The sequence below is a fragment of the Physeter macrocephalus genome, chromosome 9 (genome assembly GCF_002837175.3).
Source record: "Physeter macrocephalus isolate SW-GA chromosome 9, ASM283717v5, whole genome shotgun sequence".
In the NCBI taxonomy this organism is placed as follows: domain Eukaryota; kingdom Metazoa; phylum Chordata; class Mammalia; order Artiodactyla; family Physeteridae; genus Physeter; species Physeter macrocephalus.
In genome coordinates, this window is record NC_041222.1 from 92,585,709 (window position 1) to 92,599,883 (window position 14,175).

General features: G+C 58.5%; 1 protein-coding gene across 3 annotated transcripts in view; it reads right to left on the reverse strand.

Annotated features, from left to right (window-relative positions):
- GFRA2 (GDNF family receptor alpha 2) overlaps window positions 1–13,959 on the reverse strand; it is a 300,510-nt gene extending 286,551 nt beyond the window's left edge. For all 3 annotated transcript variants that reach the window (XM_028494317.1, XM_028494316.1, XM_024130863.2), the window contains exons 1-3: window positions 13,291–13,959; window positions 7,483–7,797; window positions 819–902 (exon numbers count right to left, since the gene is read on the reverse strand). In XM_028494317.1, coding sequence (XP_028350118.1) covers window positions 819–902; window positions 7,483–7,797; window positions 13,291–13,330 — 439 coding nt within the window. In that variant the 5' untranslated portion in view covers window positions 13,331–13,959. The remainder of the gene's footprint in view (window positions 1–818; window positions 903–7,482; window positions 7,798–13,290) is intronic.
- Between the last annotated feature and the right edge of the window lie 216 nt (window positions 13,960–14,175).

A 14,175-nucleotide genomic window follows, 5' to 3' on the forward strand; every position in this document is an offset into this window, starting at 1 on the left:
AGCCCACCCTGGCCCCCTTTAAGCAGCACTGGTGACTCCAGGAAGCTCATCCCAGCCCCAAGAGTTCCCCAAACCGGAAGGTCCTCCCTAGTGCCCGAGCAGGGACAGGCTGCCCTGGGTCACCCAAAGGCCAGAGGGAACAAGGCCAAGAAGAAAGAACCGAAAAACTCACTGGGCTCCTATACACAGACCACGGCAAGCGAAGCTAGAGCTCAAATGGGTCTTCTCACTCCCCAGGCAGGCCAAGGCGGGAGTGGCCAGAGAGCAGAGGCCCTCCTCAGAGGGATTCAAGAAGCAGAGCCCGCAGGGGAGAGGGGAATTTCAGAGCACAATGGACAATGATGATAGGAATGCCTACAACCTCGGCTAACGGCTCCCACGCACCCAGGAGCATGCTGAGCCCTGGACAGCCATTGGTTCACTCTGACCTCTTGACCCTCCAACGAGGTAGGTACTCTCCCCTCTGCACCAGAGAGGAAACTGAGGCACAGAGAGGTCAAGTAACTCACCCAAAGTAGAACAGCTGGAAAGGACCCAGCCAGGCAGGACAGGTGACGAAATGGGAGAGCAATACCACGTTTCAGATTCAAGATCCCCTGCACGGCAAGCTCATTCTAGGCAATTCCCGTAAATGCTTTATGCCACACACAACCTTGTGGGTGGGTGTTACGGTTCCCTCTTTACAGATGAAGACCCCAGGCTCAGAGGCGTTCAGGGGCCTGCTGGCGAGCCGACACCTGAGCCAAGCCCCGAGGCCTGATCCACCACCCACTGGGACCAGAGCAGGTCTGGCGAGGCCCCAGCATGAGCCCACTCACCTGAGAAGATTGAAGCAAGCCTGAAGATGTCCGAGAGGCGGGCAGTCACTGGCTCGTAGGGTGAGGCTTCATAAAACTCCTCACCTAGAAGAGAGAACCGTGTCAGGCCCAGGCTCACAGCCTGCCCAAAATGCTGCACAGGGCAGGTTAGGAATGAAATGCTGCACGTTTCACATGAGCGAGGTACTTCTCTCCAACCAGAGCAGGTCAGAACTGCCCAATACATCTCCCTCGTGACCTCTCTGCATGTCCCGGCCTCTTCGAAGGACTTCTGAATGCTTCTGGAAAGAAGGCACAGGGAAGCTGGAACCCTGTGGAAGGCCAGGTACAAATCCCAGGATTTGAAGCCAAAGGACCCTCCACAGTCATTCAGTACAACTTCCTCATTTCACAGAGGAGGGCTCAGAGGTGGCCCAGAGAGGCAAAGCAACCTGCCTGAGATCACACAGCTACTCATGGCAGAGCTTGAGCTGGACCCCAGCCTCACACCAGCATTCCTTCCCATCACACCAGGCTGGCTCTGCCCAGACTTAAGGGGACAGGATTTCCCCTTTGCTTCCTACCATGCCGCCAGGAGAATCTGACTGGTTGAAGGCCCGCTGGGTGGAGGCCTGACTGTGGCTCCTGTCTGACTGACTCCCGACCTGTCTTCCCCTCCACCTGCTGTTTCTCAGCCCTCTCCTCCAGGCTCCGGGGTGCACCAGAGGCTCGGGAAACAGAAAAGCAAGCGAGTGACAGGCGATAAATGACACAAGGCTACCCTGGAGACCCACCACCACCTCAGCGGGACTCCAGCCTCCGCTGCCAATGCCTCGGCAGCAAAGGCAATATCCTCTTGAGACATGACAGCGAGGAGAAATCAATGGATAATCACTCGGACTGTGTGTGTGTGTGTTGAGCGGGCGGGGGAGACAGATGATGACCACAGCCTCACACGCTGATTTCCCGTCCACCCGGGGCCCAGCGTCACGGGCAAGTACCCCCGCCTAAAGAGGAGCATGTGGGGCAGCACCCCTGGGGGCCACCTGCAGGAAGGAGCCGGCCTCCAGAAGAGGAGGCTTGGAATCTGCTTGCAAGGGGCTCGTTCAGCCAGGCCCCCAAAGTCACCCACAGGCTAGCCCTCAAGGCTTAACCAGCCCTCCGCTGGTCCACGGACCAGGCATCTGTCTGCTGTACCAGGCAGACCCCCCAGAGAAGGGTACAGACCCCCAGAGGACGTGGAGGAAGAGCATGCCCCCTGGAGAAGCGGCCCTGCCCTTCACTGTACCTCACGGGAGCACCTTAGGCCCTGCCACACCCAGCACACAGAGCACCTTACGCACAGGGGGCGCCCACTGGTACCGGCCAACGGACCTAATCCAGAGGTTACTCTTTCCTTCAGGCCTGTCTCCAATCCCACCTACCCCCGAGGCATGCAGGGTCATCGCAGGCCTGCATGATCTCAGCATCCTCCACTCTACCCACCGGCACTGGAGAAACTCCCTGTGGTGGGGTTACCAGCCATGCGATCTGCTGCAGCCAAACAACACAAGAGTTTAGAAAGCACTTTTGTAATAAAGATGATGTTGTATTGTTCTGCCTTCGTGCCAGCACTATTAGAAGTGCTTTAGATGTACTAACTCATTTAATCCTCTTAATTTCTCTAGGGGGTAGGCACTATTATTCTCTCTATTTTACTGATAAGGAACTGGGGCACAGAGACACTGAGGTACTTGCTCGAGGTCACACAGCTGGTAAGTGGCAGAGCCTGGTTTCAAACCCAGGAAGCTGGCTCCAGAGTCCAAGTTCTTAACCATTATGAATACTGTCTCCAAAAATAAAAAGTGTTATTGAAACCAAATTGTTCTTAAACAAGTACTACTGTTGCTTAACTTTTCACACAGTAATCTTCTGTGGGCTGGACTGCTCCAGAGCAGGGTCTGTCTGTCCCTATAGCATCTGGCATAGCACCGTGCCTGGGTATGGATAGGCTAGTACGATTGACTAGGAGGGGACAGGGGATGGATCTCTGGGGGAAAAGAGCCTCTTCCATGACCGGGTGGGAGGGGCCCGTCCTATTTAACTCAACTTCCATCTCCTGCTCCTGCAGCGGAATTCACCCACCAGCAGGAAATCCGAGAGCTGCCTGGCAGCCAGACTGAAGCCAAATCCAGGATGTCAGATTCCAGGGCCACCACCTGGGAGACGACAAGTAGGAGAGGCCTTGGCACTTCACGTCTGCAGGACCAGGATGACCCTGAACTTCAGCATCACCTTTGGAGAAGGCAAGAAGCCTGGTCCCCTGTGCAGCCAACAGTGACAGCCCCACCGCGTAAATACTGGTGGTTACGGGGGTGGTGATGGCAGAGAGGAAGATGGGCCCAAGGCCACAGCTCTCCCCCAGTGGAAAGGGGTCCGGATACGGAGTCGGGGGCCTGGTCCCACCAGCTGCTTGCTGTGTGCCCTAGGAAGCCCCCGACCCGCCTCCCTGCATCTCAGCTTCCCCGCCAGAATGATCTCGAGGCCCTTTGCGGTTGGGACTGTCTAGGAGCTCGGCAGAGGCCACAATCCTGCCACCGCCAGCTCTGCCCACACGCTGAGGGCCTCAGTCTGCACGGCGAGCTCAGCCTCAGGTAGAGGCAGAATAATCTTCTGTGGGCTGGACTGCTCCAGAGCAGGGTCTGTCTGTCCCTATAGCATCTGGCATAGCACCGTGCCTGGGTATGGATAGGCTAGTACGATTGACTAGGAGGGGACAGGGGATGCATCTCTGGGGGAAAAGAGCCTCTTCCATGACCGGGTGGGAGGGGCCCGTCCTATTTAACTTCCATCTCCTGCTCCTGCAGCGGAATTCACCCACCAGCAGGAAATCCGAGAGCTGCCTGGCAGCCAGACTGAAGCCAAATCCAGGATGTCAGATTCCAGGGCCACCACCTGGGAGACGACAAGTAGGAGAGGCCTTGGCACTTCACGTCTGCAGGACCAGGATGACCCTGAACTTCAGCATCACCTTTGGAGAAGGCAAGAAGCCTGGTCCCCTGTGCAGCCAACAGTGACAGCCCCACCGCGTAAATACTGGTGGTTACGGGGGTGGTGATGGCAGAGAGGAAGATGGGCCCAAGGCCACAGCTCTCCCCCAGTGGAAAGGGGTCCGGATACGGAGTCGGGGGCCTGGTCCCACCAGCTGCTTGCTGTGTGCCCTAGGAAGCCCCCGACCCGCCTCCCTGCATCTCAGCTTCCCCGCCAGAATGATCTCGAGGCCCTTTGCGGTTGGGACTGTCTAGGAGCTCGGCAGAGGCCACAATCCTGCCACCGCCAGCTCTGCCCACACGCTGAGGGCCTCAGTCTGCACGGCGAGCTCAGCCTCAGGTAGAGGCAGAAGTGGAGCCGAGTCTCCGGGGAATCGCAGCAGGAGAAGCCAGGATCTAAGTGCAAACCCGCATTGGTCTCTCCTCTCCGTGATCCCCCCACCCCGGCCCAAGCCAGGTTATTAAGAGTCTTAAGGAATAGGGAGGGTGTGCCTGTAGCCTCCCCAGGAGACCACTCACCCCACACCAGGAACAGCCCCCTCTCAGGAACATCCTGTCCCTCAGAGGAACACCACCTGCTGTTAAAAGGCCTCTGGGTTCCTCTGGTCAGCCCTGGACGGAAACCACCTCTGGCCCCAAGACCCAGGGGGAGGCGACTGTGCAATCTGCAAGGGGTTGGGGGGCAGGGTTCTGAGGAAGGAGAAAAGCAGGGGTCTGCCTTTCTAGAGTGGGACCAGGGGAAGGGTCCCCCAGCCTGTACACGCCAGCACAGGGACCACGGCTTCCCCAGTGCTTTCACCCCCTGAAGCACACAGTAGGTGCTTAACAGATATTTGTTGAGTAAATGAACCAACAAACCATCTCAAGCCTTGGAACGGGGAGAGGTTACAGTCAGGCCCTCCTGGGTTGAAAGGGCCTTGAAGACACAGCAGGAGGCGGCATAAAATGTACATTACGCTTATTGCTGTCATCAAACTGCCTCATCGTCCCGGCTCCGAGCAAGTTCCCCGGAGCTCTGATGCGGTGATGCCCACGGAGCCAGTCCGACGGGAAGGTTCTCAGGCGGCCCACCCAACTCTCTAGCCGGCAGCTCTTCCATCCCTTTCCTGTGCATTCTGCACCCACAGCAAGCCCACCCACCTTCTGCCCAATCTCCCTCGGGTTGAAACTGAAGGCTGTCGGAAAGAAAGCAAAAACCTAAACAACCCAGCTGGCTGAATCGGGGCCTTTAATGTTCTGGGCACGGAGTCAGCCTGTGTGGCGGGCGGGGACACAGCTCCTTGTCTCACAGAGAACAGAGTGCCCGTCTCTGTGGCCGGCTCCCTCTCTTTGCTAACTTCTAGTTCTAGGACTCCAGCATTGCTAGCAATGGAAGAAGTGACCACCCGATTCATGAGGAATTACTTTGTTACTAATGGTGGTAATACTATCAATAATTCCATGCCCGCTTATTCCTATTTTCAGGGCACATTTGAACCCTCCGGGCCACTGCTCAGGAACCTCTCGATATCCAGGCCCCACCCCTGGGCCCGGTTTCCTCCTCCCCCTCCAGCAGCTGGAGGCGATGCTGCCCCTCAGATCCTAGGCTGACGCCTCCCCTCCCCCAAGGGCACAGATCCACAGAGCACCCCTCTCTCTTCTGCACCTCAGCCTCTCCATCACTACTATCCTACCTTAGAATTTAAACTGCTCGACTCTCTCGCATCTTTAAAAAAAAAAAGTCATCCTTTGCTCTTCTCCCATGTTCATACCAAAATTCAAGAAGCTGGCCACAGTAATCATTCCCCTCTCCCCCGCCCCCAGGCATCCCCTCAGCAGCCTGCTTCCAGCAGCCACCTAAGGCGCTCACCCCAAGGGCATCAGGGACCCTCTCCACCCCTCTTCTGCTGGGCCTAAAGTCTTAGAGGCTGGTGACCCTCCTTCCTCTGAGAGTGAGCCCCTCCCGAGGTGTCCTGCTGTCCGTCTTACCTCACCCCCAGAGCCTCCTTAGTCATCCTTGCAGCCCATCTTTAAATGGCAGTGGTCCTGGGGGCTCTGTCCCTGACCTCCTCCCAGTGTGACCGCACCCACTCCCTCGGCCCCAGTTACCACCTGCAGTCTGCTGGCGACTTCTAAACCCCTACGTCCAGCCGCTCTCCCTCACGTGACCCCCAGCCCTGCGTGCCCAGCTGTGTGTAGGGCGGGGCCGATGAGGGGCACACGCCCCAGAACAAATTCACATCTCCCAGCCCTCCCCCCACTCAATACCTTCACTGGATCAGCCACATCACCCACCCAGCTGCCCAACACCGAAAACTGGGGGCCCCCCTGACTCCTCTGACCCTTCACCAAGACCTGTTGATTCTACCTCCTGGACGGCTCTTAGATCCTCCTTTCCTGCCACTGTCCTCATTCAGCCGCCATCATTCCTGGCCTGTATCACAGCAGTGGCCTCCGAACCGTCTCTCCAATCTACTCTCTTCACTGGAACCACATGAACTTTATCCTGAAGCACATATCCATCGGGTGAAACCTTCCAGGGGTGCTGCCCACCAGATCCATACCCCTCCCATCTCTCCTCCCCCATCCCCACTTCCACCCACCTCTACCACACTGAGTTACCTGCAGGTCTGTAAGCCAGTTCCACTAACCTGAGTTACCCGCAGGCCTTTGGCCAAGCTCTCCCTCCACCTCCCATACTCTCCCCATACACCTTCACCAGGTAACTGCAGCTCATTCTTGAATCTCAGCTTGGAAGCTGCCTCTTCCAGGAAGGCGCTTTAGATTTTGTAAGAAGGGGTTTGATGCCCCTGCTTGGTGATGCCGCAGCACCCAGTGCTTTCCACTCACATCACCAAATGACACATAACTGTCACCAAATAACTTCTCTGCATCCCTGCCCCTGACCGTGAGCTCCACGAAAGCAGAGGCTGCCTCAGCTGTTCTCAACTGTTGCCACAATGCCTAGCAGCCGGTAAACTCTCAACAAACAGTTGCTGAATTAATAAGTGAATGCCTGACCCAGGTGGCCAGCAAGTCCTCCACACCCCAGTCTGGAGGGGGAGGAAATGGGGAAGGTGGCTGTCCGGGGAAAGGCTTCCAGGTTCTGCCTTGGGCCTTGGAGGCAAGCTTGCCCAGGGCCGTGGGACCTGCTGCCCACACGCCGCTCAGAGCTCTGTTGAAGGTGCCTAGGCCAGGCCCGGGGTCAGGAAGCCACCTGAAGGGCAGGCCTCCTGGGAGCAGGAAGGCGGGAGGGGGGCAGCGGGGAGCAGCAAGGGCTGGTTTGCTCTCGTGCAGACCTCACAGCTCCGCCTGCACGCCGCCTACCCCTTCTCACTCCTCTGTCCTCACTTGTCCATCCACCTGGGCACCCTTGCCTCACCTTCTCTCGTCACCACTGCACACGGCCGTCCAACCAGCCCCGGTTCACTTCCCCTCCCACCACCCCACCGTCTCTCCTCCCCACCTCCTCCTTCGTCTGTCTCTCCCAACAACAGCTGCCCTCCTAGGTTGGGCAGCTGCCTCCTCTGGGTTCTAGGTTCCCTGGAAGGTGGAGGGAGAGAGAGAGCTGTGGCCACTCTGCCCCGTTACCAGGCCCCCCCGCTGAACCTGGGCCCCAGGAGGCCCTCCCGCCACCCCATCCCCAGCGTGCCTCCCATCGAGGCGGGCGGACTTACCCTCGGTCAGCCCCAGGTGGATGCTCCAGTAGATCTGCAAGCACTGCAGCTCCTTCTTCATGCCCCGCTTGCAGCGGCAGTCGTACAGCGGGCTCTCCTGCAGCACCTCCAGGGCCGCCTGGCACTCCTTGTTGACCAGCATGGTGTTGCGGTCCCGGCCGGCCAGGCACTGGCGCAGCGTGCGGTAGCGGGAGCTGCAGTTGGATTCGGCCGCGCACAGCTCATTGGCCCGGACACAGTCCACTGGGGGGCGCCAGCCGTGGAGCTCGGGGCCCTGCGGGGAGGAAGGGCTGGCCAAAGAGCGGAGGGTCTCGTCTGGGTGGTGGGGATGGAAGACAAGCACGAATGAGGGTCGCAGTCTCCGACCCCAGAGGCAGGCCTGGGGGCTCGGGCCCTTCTGGGAAAGTCACACCCATTCTACCCGGCGCAGCAAGGCTGCCTCACGGCTGCCTTCCCCAACAGACAGCAGGTCGGGGGAAGGGCTGCTAAAGGGTCCCAAGAGTCCACCATCTCTCCTCAAACCCAAAGGAGAAAAGCTGCCCTCTGCCCTGGTCCTACCAGACTCTCTTCTGGTTCCACTCCGTGGCCCTGGGGCCAGGAGCACAGAAAGGCCAGAGGCCCCAGCAAGACCACAGACAGTCTGAGATGCCAGGAAGCCAGAGAAGGATGCCACAGCCTCAGCAGAGAGCTGGCGGCTGCAGGGCCTCCTGGGGTGGGCCGAGGGGGCATCTCACTTTCAGAGCACCCAGACCTCCTCCCAGCAACCTCGGGTCCAGCCAGAGGTCCATCCCAGACACCAGACTAAACCCTGAAAGCAGCAGTGGATGGTTTAACTCTCACAGCCTCTTAGAGGCCAGAGTCAGCCCCTGCATTCTACCCTGGGGAAACTGAGGCCCAAAGAAGGGAGATGACAACTCGAGTTCACACGCAGGCCGAAAAGGCCCCTCTAACCCCCCAGCCTATCCATTCTGAGCCCCCAGACTTCCCGAGGAGACAGGGAGAGACAAGCATGACCCCATGGTCTGAGCCCAGAGGGAGGCGCTCCTCCGGGGGGCTCAGCCCTCCACACCTTCCTGTCCCACAGTGCAGCCAGAGACAGAAAATGTACCCTGCGGACAAGTTCCACCCCGGGCCCCGCCAAAGAAAACGCTGCAGACCCAGCAACTCCATCCCCCCACACCTCCCACCCACACACACCTCCCTCTCTCTCTCTCCATCGGGCTGTCCCTCTCCCTTTCTCTCCCCTATTTCTTTTTCTCTTTCTTTCTTCTCCTCCCCACCCTCCCCTGAAACCCTCTCCCCTCTGTCTCCCCTTTTCTTTCTTCTTTCCAGAAGCCAAATAACAAGTCAATTGCAAGCTGACCCTGGCCTCGCACGCACACAGACCCTCGCCTCCCCAACGATGAACAAGGAGGAATCAGTCCACCCTCTTCATGCACGGCCTCAAGTGTCCAAACCCACGGTCCTCGTAAGGGAAGAGGTCAAGTAAGGAGATTCGGAGGGGAAGGGCAGGGAAAGAAAGGGCCGCTTGGTCCTTTCAAAAGCAAGCTCCCAGGGCTTCCCTGGTGGCGCAGTGGTTGCGCGTCCGCCTGCTGATGCAGGGGCACCGGGTTCGCGCCCCGGTATGGGAGGATCCCACATGCCGCGGAGTGGCTGGGCCCGTGTGCCATGGCCGCTGAGCCTGTGCGTCTGGAGCCTGTGCTGTGCAACGGGTGAGGCCACAACAGTGAGACGCCCGTGTACCACAAAAAAAAAAAAAAAAAAAAAATTAAGTTAGACCCCTACTTCAAATCAAATAACAAAAATAACATTTGACTGTGCTCCGCAACGGGAGAGGCCGCAGCAGGGGAAGGCCCGCATACCACAAAAAAAAAAAAAGCAAGCTCCCAAAACGGCTTCCTCTGGACACAGACATCCTCCTGGTCTCCCGGTCCTCTCCAAGCCCCTCACTCAGATCCTGCCCCACAAAAAACCATACCATGGCCCAAAGCCAAGACTGGCTTTTCCAAGACCCGAGGAGTGATCTGGGGGGGCTTCTTCCACTCCATCCTGCCCCAAAACATAAAAAGATCCTAGGAAGAAGTACCCCCCCTCCCCACCCCCCGTCCCCAATCCCACAGAATCCCCTCTATCTTTACCCAGAACCGCCACTTCTCACTCCTTTCCCCAAGAAGGCCCTGCTCCGGGGGCAGCTACCACAGGGAGACAGCGACACCTAGAGGCAGAGTGCTGCACCGCGAGCCTGTCTCTCCCGACTGAGTGCCGAGGGGAAAGGAATCAAGAAATGGGCTCCTGGAGGGCCAGGCCTACCCCACTAGGAGATCAAGGGGTGGGCCTGGGTTGGAGAAGCCCTCAGGGTCCAGAGCAAAAGACTTCCCTTCTCCTCCTGACCACACCTCTGCCTCAGGACAGGAGGAGCTGAAGGCTGTGGCCAGGCTGAGACAAGACCATTGAAGAAACCAGCACGGAATGTGGTCATGGACAGTGGGGCATCTGCCCAGGTGTGGGTGGAGAAGTGTCCTCCGCCCGAGCCCAGGCAGCAGATTTACTGCCCAGCTTCAGCAAATTCCTGGGTCTCTGAGCAGGACTCGGCTGTATCTGGGCCACCCAGGAGCAGCTGTGTTGACCCAGCCGCACTGGTACCTGCTGCCCCACCTAGCCAGCCAGGTAGCCAGCCTGCTGGAGCCTCAAGACCGGCCCAGCCCTGGGCCTTCCACTGAATCCGCTGACCCCAGCATCCCAGCAGGCGTCTCCCCTCCCCGGCTGGCGTCACCTGTGGCTGCACTGTCAGAGGTAAAATGAGAAAGGGGCATCCTACCCAGGCTTAAAGGTCAGGACCTTAGCCTAGGGAACTGAGGCAATAAGGAGACTTCCTCCCTGCCCTACAGGTGAGGTCTAGAGCCCCAAGGGATGATCCTTATAGAATCCTGGGCTTCCCTCATCCTGCCAGCTCCCAGGCAGGGAGGTGCTCTGTAGGAGGACCGGTGCATCTTCCGACCAAACTCCCTGACTCTTCTAGTCGGATTCATGACCCCAGAACCAACCAGAGAAAGAAGTCATGGCAACTCGGTGCCTTTGGCCAAGAATTCTAGGAGAGTAAAGGTTGGAAGGTATCCTGGTGATGTTTCCAAATTCTAGATCAGGAGAAAACTCAGATCCCTCAAGGAAAGCAAAGACATGTAGAAGAGCTTTTAAAGACACAGAAGGACTGAGAGACCACACAGAACTACAGCCACCCTCGTGCATCAAATGCCCCACAAGAGCTAGAATGCCAGTGGGAGGTGGGCCCTCTGACCAGTCCTGAGCCCCACCCCCATCTCATTTTCTCCCTGAGCTTGTCAACGCTGGAGGTCAGCCAGGCTGGGTCAGAAAGGCCTCTCCAGCCCCAGACCTCACTAGAACCTTGGGAGGAGCACACCAAAGGGCCCTGCTCCTAGGAACATTCTTCACTCTACTCCCCCACCACCACTGAAAATGCCCACCACCTCTCAAGCTCCAGAAAAGCCTCTCCCCCAAGTGGAATTTCCAACAAACTCCCAACTATGGGTTCCTTTCCAGGAAAGGGCCCTGGGGCTGAAATGTCCTTAGCACCAACCTATCCCTTGTTCTCGACTGGCCTAACCCAGAGCCTTTCAATGTCCTCTGGTCGCTCAGTTAACCCCACACCCCAGCTTTGGAAAGAGGATTCTCATGGGAAGGGAACTGAAAGGCTGTGACCAAAGAGGATGCCGACAGCACCCTGCTCTTTTCCTGCTCTCAACTCCCCACACACTAGGGTCACAGACACCTGGGAGGACATCTCTGAACGGGCCCCCTACACATGCACAGGAGGACAGTCTCTCCTCAGGCTCCTCAGCTGGGACAAGCCTGCCTGCAGCCTGGGGGCCTGGGCCTGGAGGTGACTGACAGGCCGGCACTGCTCTCCTCCACCGGGGGACGGAGACCTCAGAAGGCGCCCACATCTGGAAGCCCTGCCGGCCCAGGGTGTGTGCAGCTCAGGAGCAAGCAATCTGGCTGCTTTTCCTGAAATACAATTTTTTTTTCTTCTTGGCCCTGCTCGTTCTTGGCCCCAGAAAGCTGCGTTTTTAAACCAGCAGTAGGAGAAAAGGTCAGGTTTCGTAATAGCCCCTTCAGAGAGAGAGAGGGTTGCCGGGAAAGGCCGCAGAGCACAGTGGCCAGGAGAGCCGTCCCAGGCTCCTCCCTCAGCCCCTCCCACCCCGAGAAAGCTGCTCCCCGAGAAAAGCCACCTCTGGCTCGGGAGGCAGACAGTGAAGGCCACACCCTAGAGCTCGGCCTGGGCCCCTGGGGAACTCATGCCTGTGGGAGGGGGAAGAGGAGGGAACTGGCAAAGGGCCCAGGCCCCAACCAACATTGATGGGACTGGAAGCCCCCGTCCTAGTCAGGACACTTCCTAGACACCCCCCAGCAAGTGTTTTCCGGGATGTGCACCTACCTCCCCAGGCCTTCCCCTCTCCCCTCCTCCAGGAGGGAAAGGGTGTCCTCGTGACCCGTCTGGGCAACCTGGCTCACCGCTGGCTACACAGCAGCCCAGGGTGGCAGGAGCAGCATCCACAATGAAGCAGATGTGTGCTCCTTCAGAGCACACACACACACACACACACACACACACACAACACACACACACACACACACACACAACCCGTTAGACTGCTCCCTCTCTGGAGCACCTACTGGGGCAGCAGCCTTGCCTGGGACTCCTGGTTAGCACACAGCCTTGCAAACACCCACTTTTCCTCACCTCCACCCCCCAGCATGCTCCCTCTATACCCTGTTTCCCAAGCAGCTGAGATTTTGTGTAGCATAAAAAGGGGACGAGGGGTTGGTAATTCGGGGTGCGAAAGAGACTGCCGGGGTTCAGGGGCACCAGGCAGCCCCTGCTCTCTGCCCTTGGGGGAGTGGGCTTACAGAATGACCAGTGGTCTTTGTTCAGTCCAGGATTCTCCCCTCATCCCTCTCCTTCTTCACCCAAGGAAGCAAACTTTGGCCTCCCTCCCATCTCTTCCCACCAGCTATGGGGTCCCCTGCCCCAGAGGTGGCAAAGGGAAGGCACTGAACAGCGGCTAGAAACACTCCACTCCCGCCCACCCACCCGGCTCGGGTCTGGGCGGGAGGGAGGGCAAATGGTGGGGAGAAACTTGAAAAGTGTTCCAGGGAGTGGAGCCGCTAGGAAGGGGTTCGGAGAGTGGGAAGCGGGGCGCATTTTCCAGAGGTTGATTGGCAGGTGGGGGATGGCTGCCAGGGCTGCCCCCACAGATGTCCAACCGGGAGCTCCTGGAGAAATCCATGCCCTCTACCACCATCGACTCAGGGAGCCGCCGGGAAAGGTGGGACCGGCATGATTTTCCTTTCCACGACACTTGAGCCTCTCCCCTCCCTTCTCTCTTCCAGATCAAGAGTTGGATTTTTTTTTTCCTTAAGTTGCCGCAATTTGAACCCATTATTTTGAGGGAAATGAGCGCTATCACTGCGTGTGAGTGAGCGAGTGCGTGTCTGCGTGCGTGTGCGCGAGGATGGTCTGGGTGTTATAAGTCTCCTTGCCAATCCCCCGCGTAACCAGCCAGCCGCGGCTCCCGTCCCTCCGCTCGCATCCTCGCCGCCGGCCCTGCTCGGTTCCTCTACGTCCGGGCCCGGCTCGCCCCGCCGCGCGCTCTCCCCGCCGGTCCGTCCCCCGCCAGAGCCCCGCTCGCCCCCCGCGTTCGCGGCTGCTCGCCAGCGCTCGAACGCACTGCCCGCGCAGCCCCCGAGGCTCCGGCGGACACGCTGCCCTCGCCACCCGCAGATACTCACCTAAAAAGAAGAAGAGGCAGAAGGCGTTTGCCAAGATCATGTTAAATAAATCCCACAGTTGTTTTTTTGTTTTTTTTTGTCTTTCTCCCTTGGATTAAAAAATAACAACAACAATAATAATAATAGCCAAGCAGTGATAATCAGCCCCAAATCCAATGCGGAGATCCCAGCTAGTCCACGCGATGAAGATCCTGAGTCCTGCGATTCTCGCCTCTGGCTGGAGGGGGTAGTGGAATGGAGGGCGGTGGGCGGCCTCTCGACGCCCCCCTTGCCCACTAAAATCAAATATACACGTATTCGGATGTATGTCTGCTTCCCAAGCCGACAGCCGGTCCTCAGGTCTGCCCTCCCCTCAGCTCATCCGGGAAGGCGCGAGTCCCCACGGGTCCGATTCCCCTGCGCTTCCCGGGAGGGGACTGGGGAGGTGGGGGAGAAGCGATCTGAGAGCGAAGGGCTGGAAGGAAGCGGCGAGGGTGGGGGTCAGAATAAAGCGCAAATAAGAAAGAAATCCACCTACGGGTGTAAGCGCCTAGGAACAAACCAGCGGGAGCTTCGAGGACCAGAGACCGGAGTCGCTTCTTTCTCACAAGACGACGGAAAGATTTTTAAAAATCTTCTCCCGCTAACCCGTGCTCGTGTCACTTATTTCTAATGTAATTCCAGTGACCGTGTGTCTCTGCGTGCGTGCGTCTTTCTCTCTCCTCTCCCTCCCTCTCCTCTCCCCGGCTCTCGCTCTTTGCTCCCGCTCTCCCCGGCTCCCTCTCGCTCTCCCCTCCCTCCCCCTTCTCCCTCTCCCTGCTCCTCCCTCCGCCCGCCCCCTTCCCCCTTCGCGGCTCCTTAGCCGGGGCTCTCGCGCCCGCGCCCCTCTCCTCCGCCCGGGGCTCG